General features: G+C 49.3%; 1 protein-coding gene across 1 annotated transcript; it reads left to right on the forward strand.

Moving 5' to 3' along the window:
* Positions 1-691: 691 nt before the first annotated feature.
* Positions 692-9376, forward strand: LOC136484698 (uncharacterized). Its single transcript, XM_066481640.1, has 7 exons — positions 692-820; positions 6857-6959; positions 7079-7235; positions 7351-7479; positions 8305-8391; positions 8502-8546; positions 8869-9376. Exons 2-7 carry the CDS (start codon positions 6883-6885, stop codon positions 9037-9039), a joined length of 666 nt encoding a protein of 221 aa, XP_066337737.1. The 5' UTR covers positions 692-820; positions 6857-6882; the 3' UTR covers positions 9040-9376.
* Positions 9377-13095: the final 3719 nt, after the last annotated feature.

The raw sequence follows: 13095 nt of genomic DNA on the forward strand, positions 1-13095 counted from the left end.
CCAGGAAATATTTTAGGGGGGGCTGAACAACACTGCTGCTCGATCTTAAGTCTCAGCCCCCCCTACACTATAGAACTTTGCCTAAAAATTCATAGGGGCTTCACAGGAGGTTCCACTGCTCCGGTTTGGGTAGGGGGGCTCGAGCCCCCCCCGCCCCACCGTTGGATCCGCCCCTGCATATAGCACGACGTTTAGATCGAACGGTTATTAGAGAGGGAGAGCCCCCTCAAAAAAACTCGCTCTTTTATAGTGTGATGATGATGATGATAAGATGTGGATTTGTATGCTGGTCATTTGGACCATACTCCATAGAACAGAATTTATCAAATTCTATTGTCACATAGCACATATTCCGTACACCATTGTAATTGTGATGGCATTGTGTGGCTTGTTGTGCTGGCAGTGCATTTCAAAACTTGAATAAGCTTGCCATTGTGGTGACAGTTACTGATGCTAAACTCAACTATGTTTATTTAGGTTCATAATATATGGGAATGTGTGGTCCTAGATAGTTGTTGCTACCTTTTTTGTTTAATTGTTAATTTGTTATTTGATCTAACTTTACTAGACTACTAGTATTTGCTTACTCAAAAGTAGTTGTTCCTCTGTTGGAAAAAAGACAGTTGCAATTAAAAGAGGCGGATAAAAAAAGTGCTAAAGGCCTACAGTATGCCTTTCTTTTCTTGAGATTATCTTATTTGAGTAATATTATTTCTCAATTTCATTTACTTCTAACACAGAAAAAGGCGATTGGAAGAAGTGTGCTTAGAAAGGTTTCAACAATACAGTAGAACATACATCCAGTCATGGATTCTTCAAGGTTAGTTCATTCTTTTGATGATTCTGTGCATTTTGATCCTTGTACTTCTGGAAGTGGTCATATACAAACAAGTAGCCCAGCATTCCCTGTGTTCTTCCAATGTTTTTTTGTTCTGCTTGCTCATTAGTACCTGAGCAAATTATCTAAGTTTGTTTAAAATCCTTATTTTTTATAAAATTTTATTTCCTGCCACCTTCAAATGTATCTCTGTTGGTAGTGTATAGATTGCTTAGATTTGTTCTGTTTAATTGGTTGTTCGAAAAAAAATTACATGACTTCCCTTGATATGCTGCTGCTCCCTGCCCCTCACCGATCGGAGGTTGTACGTGTGGACGATCGGTGGGCGTGGTTTGAAGGGTGATCGGCGGCGAGGAGCCAGCGATCGCGAGAGAAGGAAGAAGAGGTGGCGGCTAGGGTTTGACTCCCGGCTCCCTTCGGGAAGCCGGAAACAATATGTTTCTGCTTGCCATCTCAATAATGTTTACAAGTATTTATATGTCTCTCAACTAAAATAGGAAATATTCTAATAAATATTCTAATAATATGGCAATCAAGATAATTATGGGCTTTTAGGGTCCTAGCCACTAGCGGGCTTGCGGCGTGAATAGCCCACGCCGGTCATAACATCTCTCCCCGCCTCGGCAAACAGCTCATCCTCGAGCTGCACATCCGGGTAGAGAGTCTTGAAGTCGTCCAGGTGCTCCCAGGTGGCGTCGTCCTCCGGAAGGCCTTGCCACTTGACGAGGATGCGCCACACGCCGCGACGGAGCTGGGCGCGCAGAACCTGCGCAGGGGCTGGCAGCAGCCGCCCGTCCTGAACCGGTGGCAGCACGGCCGGTGTTGATGGTGGCGAGCCGGCGTAGTTGTAAGGCTTTAACAGCCCCACATGGAAAACGTCATGCAGGCGCGCGTCCGTGGGGAGTCGGAGACGATAAGCCACCTGCCCGATGCGCTCGACGATCTGGAACGGCCCGGCGTAGCGTGGGCGCAACTTGCCCTTGGACGGCGAGGCGAGCGCATGGGTGGTTCGGTGGAGAAGTCGGAGCAGCACCCATGCGCCCACGTCGAACTCCACCTCGCGATGGTGCGCATCGTAGTGGCGCTTGGCGTACTGCTGAGCCTGAAGAAGACGCTCGCGAACCTCCGCCAGGAACGTGTCGCGGTCCCGCAGCATGGCGTCCACCGCCTCTATCTGGGCTGCCCCGGCGTGGTGTGGCAGGAGGGGTGGCGGGGGTCGGCCGTACACAACCTCGAACGGCGACGCTCGGAGCGCCGTGTGGTACGAGGTGTTGTAGCAGTACTCCGCCCAGGAGAGCCAGTCGACCCACGAGCGAGGCCGATCACCCGTCGCACAGCGCAAATACATCGCGATGATCTTGTTGACGACCTCGGACTGGCCGTCCGTCTGGGGGTGAAAGGCCGTACTGAGCCGCTGCTTGACACCTGCACATTTAAAGAGATCGCGCCAGAGATTGCTGGTGAAGACCGGGTCGCGATCGCTGACGATGGAGCTGGGGAAACCGTGCAGGCGCACAATCCCGTCGAAGAAGGCACGGGCGACGGAGGCGGCGGTGTAGGGGTGGCTGAGCGCGATGAAGTGGCGTACTTCGAGAAGCGGTCCACCACCGTCAGGACCACAGACTTGCCGTGCACCTTCGGCAGCCCCTCGATGAAGTCCATGGAGATATCCGCCCAGACCTGCGACGGAACGTCCAAGGGCTGAAGGAGGCCGGCCGGCTGTGTGGTCGGCGTCTTGTTCCGCTGGCACACGTCGCAGGAGTGGACGAAGTCGTGCACCAGCTGGCGGTCGCCGGGGATGTAGAAATCCGTGCGGAGGCGCACAAGGGTTTTCTGGACCCCCTCGTGTCCTGCCGAGTGGGCCAGGTGCACCACCTGGTGGAGCAAGTCGTCGGTTGCAGGCACATAGATGCGTTTGCTGTGGAGGAGGAAACCGTCGGCGGCTGCCCATGGCTCGCCCAGAGACGCAGCCTCCAGCTGCTGCAGCAGGTCGCGCGCGACCGGGTCAGCCGCGGTGGCACGGCGGATGTCGGCGTAGAGGTCGAAGGAGGGCCCCGAGAGGGCACAAAGCGCCACAGTCTCCTCGTCGCGGCGGGACAGCGCGTCGGCCGCCGAGTTGAGCCGCCCGGGGCGGTACTCGACGTTGAAATCGAACCCGAACAGCTTGCTGAGCCACTGGTGCTGAGGCACGGTGGACAGCCGCTGGTCCAAGAGGAACTTCAGACTGTAGTGGTCGGTGCGGACGAGGAACCGACGCCCCCACAAGTACGGGCGCCAGTGCCGGACGGCTTGCACCAGCCCGATGAGCTCGCGCTCGTAGGCCGCCAGCTTGACATGGCGGGCGGCGAAGGGTCGACTGAAGAAAGCCAGGGGTCCCCCGCCTGGTGTAGAACGGCGCCAAAGCCGGTGCCGGACGCGTCGCAGTCGACCACGAACTGGCGCTCGAAGTCGGGCATCTGTAGAACCGGCGCCGACGAGAGCGCCCGCTTCAGGGCAGCGAAGGCCTCATCCACCTTCGCCGTCCAGACGAACGCATCCTTCCGCAGGAGACGTGTGAGTGGTGCCGCGATGGAGCCGAAGTCGCGGATGAACTTCCTGTAGTAGCCGGCGAGGCCCAGGAAGCCACGCACCCCGCGTGGAGAGCGCGGTAGCGGCCACGAGGCGACCATGGCCACCTTGTCGCTGTCCATGGCGACGCCGTCGGCGCTGATGACGTGGCCGAGGTAGGCGACGAAGAGGGACCCGAAGGAGCACTTGGACCTCTTTAGGAAGAGGCCGTGGGCTCGTAGGGCGGTGAAGACGAGGCCGACATGCTGCAGGTGCTCAGACCACGACGTGCTATAGATCAAAATGTCGTCGAAGAAAACCAGCATGAACCTGCGGAGGAAGGGACGGAGCACGTCGTTCATCAACGCCTGAAATGTCGCAGGGGCGTTGGAGAGCCCAAACAGCATCACCAGGAACTCGAAGTGGCCGTGGTGGGTGCGGAACGCCGTCTTCTCGATGTCCGCTGGGTGCATGCGCACCTGGTGGTACCCCGAGCGGAGGTCGAGCTTGGTGAAGTACTTGGCCCCATGGAGCTCGTCGAGGAGCTCGTCAACCACCGGGACCGGGAACTTGTCCTTGGACGTACGGTCGTTGAGCGCGCGGTAGTCGATGCAGAAGCGCCACGACCCATCCGCCTTCTTGACGAGGAGCACGGGTGCCGAGAACGGCGAAGTACTGAGGCGGATGATGCCCTGCTCCAGCATGGCGGCGCACTGCCGCTCGAGCTCGTCCTTCTGCAACTGAGGGTACCGGTACGGCCGCACTGCCACCGGCGCGGTCCCGGGCAGCAGGTGTATGCGGTGGTCGTAGGGGCGGGCTGGTGGAAGGCCGCGCGGTGTGTCGAAGACGGCGTCGTGCTGAATTAGGAGCTCATCCAGCAGCGGGTGGTGCGGGTCCAAAGCGACCGCTGCCAGCGACCGCTGCTGGGAGGGCGCGCCCAGGGCGCCCACACATCGCCACGTGACGCGGCGGCCCTCATGCAGGAAGGACACAGTGAGCCCCTCGAAGTCCCAGGTGAGGGGGCCTAGCGTGCCAAGGAAGTCGATGCCGAGGATGAAGTCGAAACAGCCGAGCGCGAGGCCGACGCAGGTGATGGAGAAAGGCGCCCCGCAGATGTCGACGGGCACGTCGCGTGCGATGCCTTCACAGGGCACGCGCTCGCCGTTGGCCACCGTAACGCGAAGCTGGTCGCCCCCCTGAGGAGCGAGACCAAGGCGCCGCATGGCTGCGCCCTGAAGGAAAGTGTGGGTGGATCCGATGTCCAGGAGGGCGAGGAGGCGCTCGCCCTTGATCGTCACGGGCAGGAGCATAGTGTGGAACGTCCTGATGCCTGCAAGAGCGTGTACAGAAACCACAAGAGCGTGAGCGTGACCATCCGCTGCGGCGGCGGCGTCTTCGGGCAAGGCCGCGGCCGCGTCGTCGGCGGCGCCCTCCACGTCGTCGTTGAGGAAGTCGTCCGCCTCCAGGAAGAACAGGCAGGGGCACACGTGCCCACGCACATACTGCTCGTCGCAGTTGTAGCAAAGGCCCTGACGACGGCGTTCCTACATCTCGGCCGGCGAGAGGCGACGGTACGGCCGCACGGGTGCCGCCGGGGCTGCTGCGCCCGGTGCTGCAGCGGCTGCGGCGGGCGGCGCAGGCAGCGCTGGTGCGCCAGTCGGGGCCCCGGCCGCAGCCGCCCCCTGTTGGCGTGGGGGAAAGGCTGGCCGCGGGGGAGGGCGGGCGCCGCGCTACGGAGGGGGTGCTGCCGCGGCCAGAGCCCGTGTTTCGAAGGCGCGGGCGAGGAACATGGCCGTCTGGAGGTCGGCTGGGGCGCGCATCGCGACGTCGACCCGAATATGTTCCGGGAGGCCGCCGACGAAGAGCTCCGCCTTTTGGCGCGTGGAGATGTCCCTGGAGTGCGCCAGCAGCGTCTGGAAACGGTCCGCAAACTCCTGGACCGTGGAGTGGAAGGGAAGGCGTCCCAACTCGGCCAACTGCGAGCCGTATATAGGCGGTCCGAAGCGAAAACGGCAAAGTTCCTTGAAGCGCTCCTAGGACGGCATGCCCTCGTCCAACAGGAGGGCGTAGTACCATGTCTGAGCGGCGCCGGTGGGGTGGTAGGAGGCCATCCACGTCCGCTGCTCCACCGGAGTGCGCTGGCCCCAGAAGAATTGTTCACAGTGTGTGAGCCAATTCAGCGGGTCGACCGAGCCATCGTACGTCGCGAAGTCGATCTTGTAGGTCCGAGGCTGGAAAGGCGTCTCGCCGAACGTCACGGGAGCGGCAGCCGAGGGCGCCCCGCCGAGCGGTGGAGCTGCAGCCGGCGCGGACCAGAAGGTGGAGCTGTGGAAGATTGGGCCGTCAACGCCGCCATAGAGCGTTCCCGACGCCGGAACGCCCCCATGGCCGAAGCCCGCTGTGATGGGAGGGGTCAAATGGACCGACGGTCGCCCTGGCGCGGAGTAGACCGGCGGCGCGATGTCGGTGAGCCACGGCGGAAGTGGGGACGGCGAGTGGGGAAACTGGATCTCCTGGATGGGAACGCTGTCGTGGGGAGCCGCCGATGCTGGCGCGGTGTTGCGCGTTGTGCTGTCCTGCGGCATCCCGTAGGTGTAGACGGCGCCCGAGGCCGGCGAAAGCAGCGGCTGGGGCCCCGGCGGCTGCTGCGGTTTGGGCGGCGGCGGTAGCTGCGGGTGCGGGTGAGTCGGTGCCACGCCTGGCTGTGGTCCCAAGAGGAATGCGTGGACGCCGGCCATCATCCTGCCGAGGTCGACGACGGCCGCGGTGAGCTGCTCGTTGGTCATCACCCCCACGGCGGAGGAGGAAGCCCTGGCGGCCAGTGGCAGCGATCCCGCGGGCAGAGATGTTGCGGCCAGCGACAGCGATCCCGCGGGCAGAGATGATGGCGGCATCGGTGCGGACGGGATCGGCAGGGACACGTTGGGGTCCCGCGGCGGCGCTGTTGAAGCGGGCAGCGGCAGCGACATCGGATCGAAGGTGGCCGATACCAGGTTGATATGCTGTTGCTCCCTGCCCCTCACCGATCGGAGGTTGTACGTGTGGACGATCGGTGGGCGTGGTTTGAAGGGTGATCGGCGGCGAGGAGCCAGCGATCGCGAGAGAAGGAAGAAGAGGTGGCGGCTAGGGTTTGACTCCCGGCTCCCTTCGGGAAGCCGGAAACAATATGTTTCTGCTTGCCATCTCAATAATGTTTACAAGTATTTATATGTCTCTCAACTAAAATAGGAAATATTCTAATAAATATTCTAATAATATGGCAATCAAGATAATTATGGGCTTTTAGGGTCCTAGCCACTAGCGGGCTTGCGGCGTGAATAGCCCACGCCGGTCATAACATCCCTACTATGGTAGGAAATTTCTGATATCATTTTGATTTTAGAGATCTGCCATTTTTTAATTATATACTTTGTACCCAGAGCCATACTTGATAAAACTATTCTTGTTTATTGAACCTTTATCTTTCTGTAGGTAAAGTCATTGTGGATGGAAGAGTGATGAATAAAGCTGGAACACAAGTATCTGACAAATCTGTCATCGAAATCAAGGCTGAAATCCCAAAATATGTATGTAGGTGATGCTCTAATTAATTAGCTTAAAGTTTTTTGTGATTTGCAATATACAAAATTACTCCTTTCTCAAGCTTACTGTCATCCTCTCTATCTTTTTTTTTGAAAATAAAATAAAATACAGAGAAGGACATAAGCTTGAGGCAGCCATCAAAGGATTTGCTATTAATTGTGATGGAAAGATAGCCCTTGATTCAGGATTATCTACAGGTGGCTTTACTGACTGTTTACTTCAGCGTGGAGCATCACATGTTTATGGTGTAGATGTTGGCTATGGACAGGTTTCTTTGCTTCTTTGATGTTATCTAAGTCCTACCACTTTATCTGTCAGCTGCAGGTAGTTGTTACGCATCTCCAGTAATATGACTCTAAACCTCAATGTGTCCTCCATTTCAGGTGGCTGAAAAAATTCGCACACATGAACGTGTTTCAGTGATTGAACGCACAAATTTAAGATATCTGTCTCAACTGCCAGAACCAGTTGACTTGGTGACACTGGACCTATCATTTATCTCCATTCTCTTGGTATAATTTAATGTCCACTTTATTATCATGAATATTTAGCAGCCAGAAGGTTATCTGTGTGTTTAACATTTTCTAACGAAACACGTATCATATAGCTGATATGTTAATAAAGTGAATGATGCATTTTACCCTAGTTGTTAGAATAGTGCCTTTTTTTGGTCTGTTTGATTTTTATTCTGTGCTCACAATTTCCTTTCTTTATGGTTTAGTGCTTTCTTTGTATAATTAGCGTTATAAAGAATTACTGAGCATTAAAATCAAATTCTCATGAAGCTATGTTTGTTATATATTGTAAAACAACCCAAGAAACTGCACAGATGATCAAATAAAATTTCAACAATTATTAGGCGTGTCATCAGCTTCAGTAAAAGTAAAACAGCAGAGTAAAAACATACATTGGGAAAATCGAATGCATTTTCCCCTATGTGATTGTATGGGCCGACTATCCAAGTCTGTTCTGTTTTTCCTTTCATCTTATCTTTACCATGTGTTAGAAAAATGATTGTTTTTCTGTTGTGAAAACTCATTCCTGGTATAGTGTATAGTTTGCATGACGTAAAGGGTTAATGGCTTCAGACTCAAGTTCGCTTTGTTATATATTGTTCAAGAACCCAATCAACCACACATATGAGTACCACCAATTTTCAGAAGTTATTAGCATGAGATCAGCTTCACTGAAACTGGAATAGAGTAGAAATGCATTAGGAAAATGAATTGCATTTGTCCCATGCGAATATGTGGTGCAAGTGTGTAAGCCTGCTCTATTTTTTTTTATTTCATTTGTATTTAGGTCAAGCATGGACTTATGTTATCTGTGAAATCTAGGACATGCCTGCTGTTATCAAAGTAATGAAGACGGATTCTACATTGATAACACTTATCAAGCCTCAGTTTGAAGCACGTAGATCACAGGTAAGATTGAAGGGAAAGTGTGGTTCTTCCCAGCTGGAGTTTGGGCTACTTGTTATATGTACATTAATATTGATAACCCAATCAAATAAATCTTGTTTGATCTTGCTCAGGTAGGAGGTGGAGGGATTGTTCGAGATCCTCTGGTTCATAAAGAGGTAGCAGTTCTGCTTTGCTTTCAACCTTGTTCCTATAGTAATGCCATTAAGCTCTTGTAAAAAAAAAGTTATTTCTCAATATTTTGTATTCTGACTACAAACATGTTGCTTCCTTGCAATAGTGTGCCTATTTACTGCTGGAAATTGAATGATAATTTGTTGTGTACATAAAATAAAAAATAATTCACTAGGATCTTCGATTATCCTGAGCAAGGGTGCGATATTTGTGATGTTAGTTGTATTGTCTGCTTTTACTTCAAATATTTGTTTTCCCATTGAATTGCGACCTGGGAATCACCCTATTTTGATCCTTTCACTCCAGGTACTGGATAGAATAATTTCAGGCGTGGAAGAATTTGGATTCTGCAATAAGGGTTGGATCGAATCTCCTATAAAGGGTGCAGAAGGGAACAAGGAGTTTCTTGCTTGCTTTCACAGGATCCCAATATCAGAGTCACAGCCAGAGGTAGAGGCAAAGGAACCTACAACCTAGGATGTTATCAGAAATTACTCAGATGAGCATGATTATCAATCAGAACACGCCCATAAAAGTATCTGGAAGTTAGGTTGATACCGTTCTGATATTCTTAGTAGTGACACTGTCCAGCTTAGTCCAGTTCTGATACTAGAGATACAAAATTTTGAAACTCATATTCTGAAGTTTCAGGGGTCCGCTTGCTATTCCCCAGGAGAGAAAGAGCAAACACACAGAAAATCGTCAGCCTTTTGTTCATTGTAGAGTTCTGTAACCTGATTGTGACATAAATTTACTGCTCCGTTGCTTGCTAAACACTGAATCATGCAGTTTTTACTTAATGAGTAAAGATGCATGAATTGTGTTCTTTTCCAGCAAAATTTGCTTTAGTTGCATACTTGCATTATGTGCCCTTGGTTGCTTATTCTGATATATACACTAAATATCTGGTCACCTGACCTGAGCCAACAAAAAGAACGTATCAATATACACAACTGATCACTAAGGCCAGCCAAATCGTTGTACACTTCCGCTTGAATTTAGGTGAAAAACTGCCCTGTTTCATCTATGAAGATCGTCTGATATAATGAAAGAGAAACTATATGTACATACAGCATGTTTTGTTTTCCAGTTCTCGAGGCATTTTTCTTCATTTCAACTCGATCTAGTTTTGAGAAGAATCGGTACAAGTTCACCGGATGCTGTTGTTGAGCCATAAAAGCTACGGTACTGCTGTGTTTAGGGCATCCGGACGGACGGACTGTGTTTAGGGCGTCCGGACGGACGGACTGTGTTTAGGGCGTGCTCGTGCCCGACGACGACGACAGCCACCGGCGGCGCAAGGATAAGCGTAGGGCCGTGGTGTGGAAGCACTCCGGCCTCATGCTCCTGCTATGCGGCGCCCCGCTGCAGACGGCCGAGAAGGCTGCATCAGGCTGCATCGCATGTTGCAAATGTATCTTTCAAATGTTTCATATGTTTTAGAAGTACGTTGCAAGTGTTTTATGTAGATGTTGTAAAAGTAGATTGAGATGTTGCACATGTTGCAATGGCTATACACGTATGTTTCAAATGTATGTTCCTAATGTTTCATCTATTTTCAGACGTATCTTGCAAGTGTTTCATCTAGATGTTGCAAAACTAGCTGCGGATGTTGCGTATAATGCAAGTGTTTCAGGTGTTTTCATACGTGTGTTACAAGTGTTTCCATCTGTCTGTTGCAATGTTTTGCAATAGTTATACACATGTTTTCATATTTTTTCTGGTGTTTTGCAAGTGTTTCAGACGTATGTTGTAAATATTTTAGCTTCAGATCTGGACGTTAAAAATAGATCTCGATGTTGTACATGAACGAGACCCGTCTGTTGTAGCCGCCTGCTGAGCCGCCGAGCGAGCGCCCGCGTGTGGTCGGTCGGCGCGGGAGACGTCCGGGCAGCGCGGGCCTGCCTGGGCACGCAAAACGAGCAACCACCGGAAACGGGGTGCAGTTCGGGCGTTAGCATCTTGGGCCCTGTTTAGTTCCACTTTATTTTGCCAAATTTTTCAAGATTCCCCGTCACATCGAATCTTTGGACGCATGCATGAAGCATTAAATATAAATAAAAAATAAAACTAATTACACAGTTTAGACGAAATCCACGAGACGAATCTTTTAAGCCTAATTAGACTATGATTGGACACTAATTGCCAAATAACAACGAAAAGCGCTACAGTTGCATTTTGCAAAAAAATTCGGAACTAAACTGGGCCTCGGTAAAAGCTATCAGTTTGTCACAGTTCGTATCGCTGAGCAACTAACCGTGTGAGTTCATTTTCACCAGTTGGCATGTACACATATATCAACGTTCAGCAATGAACTAGCATCAATTCGGAACGTGCTGTACAATTATGAGAAGATGCATTTTTGCAACTTGGAGGGCTAAGATTCCCCGCATGAACTATTCTATCATTGTATTTGTAGCCACATATATTTATTCCCTCTGGCCATTGATAGATGATACTAATACAGCCAAATTAGTCGATATTTGCACTAATTTGTCTGTTCTAACGCAATCTAGTGGGGGATATAATACTTATTCGATTGGTTTTGCATTTTTTTTCTTCTCCCAACTTGAAATCTAGTGGACGTACGACAGCATGAGGTCGGTGAATAGAAAATTTGTGGGATCTGGGTCGACAATTTCACGTGTGCCCCGGAAATCTAGCTCTTATTATAAGATTCCTATTCCTATTGTTGCAGGGAAGGGAAGCAACTTGTACTTTCAGATACTCCGTATGCTGGAAGATCAATGGCCAAAGAAGAATTGCATCGCCCATTGTTTAATATTTGACTAATCATTCTGATCTATTACTTTATTTTAGAAAGAGAACTTAAAAAAGAGAGAGACCAAGTTTCCAAATGTTGAGGCAGGAGTAATGTACTGACTAAACTTTACGGATTGCGCATTTTATATTGGAGTCCTGGGAATTCAGAGCACAAATGGAACATCTTGGCAATGAGCATCTGAATCTGATCATCCGGCCATGCAGATTGACTTTCGTTAAATATAGGAGTTTATATCCTTGGTGTTGACCTTCTGAGATAAGGATAATGAACAGTATAAGTGAGCTTTGACAAGATTAAAAATTGTGATAGATTCTATTTCATGGTTCTTCTCAGGTCAACCGCTAAAATAAGAAGCATCCACCTGAAAGACAAATTACCCACTTTGCAAAGAATTTTTATTGGCACTGCCCAACTAGATTCCCTGTACATTTGAATGTAGCATAGCCGTAGAACCTATGCAACATTATCTTTTGCAAAATACTACTCCCTCTATTTTAAATTATAAAATATTTTAGTTTTTCTTTATTATTATATATATATCTAGACATAGTTTATATCTATGTATAACAAAAACTGTGTATCTAAAAAAATGTTTTATAATTTTGAATGGAAGGGAGTACTTATTTTGCTCTAGTAGCTGTCTAGTTCAGTTTGTTGCGCTGCTTTTGCATTATCTATCAAAAAAAAATCACGATTTCCCTTTTTTACAGCGGTTGCCATTTTGGCCGGCTGAACTTTATTATTGCAGAAATTGCGGGAAACAGAAGTAAAAAATCAAGAATTGCTTAATCATGATTATTCCCTGGCTCAAAAGTCCATGATGCATTAAGTAAGCTTTGATCAAACGGCGAGGTGCACTGAACTACATGTACTCCTGTGTTCCTCTCTTTGGAAACGGGAGGTTCTTTGCATCGGACGCATAGATATGATATGAGTCATCTGGGAATCGAGAATCCGATGGAGAGAGATGATTGATTCAGCCTTGGTTTAGTTCCCACCCTAAAATTTTATATCCTGTTATATCGAATATTTGGACAAATACATAAAGTATTAAATATATACTAAAAAAAATAATTAATTGCACAGTTTGCGACTAATTGATGAGATGAATATTTTAAATCTAATTAGTCCATAATTTGATAATAAAGTACTACAGTACACATGTGTTAATGATATATTAATTAGACTTAATAAATTCGTCTCGTGATTTACTGACGGATTTTATAATTTATTTTTTTTATTAGTATCTGAATACTCTATACGACACCTATATAATATGACATCTTAAAACTTTACGTGTTGAATCTAAACTAGGCCTAAATCTATTTGCGATGTGATATGATGATTGTATGACGTGTCTCTGATCTATCTATCCTGGACGCACTCAGGCAATCGCTGCTCCGACTTTTGTGGCCATGTGGGGGTTTCCCCATCCCATCGAACAAGACAGCACCGAACTTAATTAAATCTGTCTCTGCCTAGTGGTAAGTGGATCCTGATATCATGGCGTCGTGTGTTACGCATCAAGAGTATGGGCCACCATTTTCTAAGTAATAAATAAGCTTCTCGAAGATACATGTACTTTAAGCATCGGTTAAATTTAGTAATTCAATAACTAAGGTTTTGTTTGGTACAGTTATGCTTATTTTTTAGTGTAGTTTTTTTGGCTTTGCTTGAGGAGCAGCTTCACTTATGTAGCTGAAATTATTCTAGAAAAAGTTAGTTAAAACAACTTTTCATGATAGATA

This window comes from Miscanthus floridulus, chromosome 10 (assembly GCF_019320115.1).
Source record: "Miscanthus floridulus cultivar M001 chromosome 10, ASM1932011v1, whole genome shotgun sequence".
NCBI classification, from domain to species: Eukaryota; Viridiplantae; Streptophyta; class Magnoliopsida; order Poales; family Poaceae; genus Miscanthus; species Miscanthus floridulus.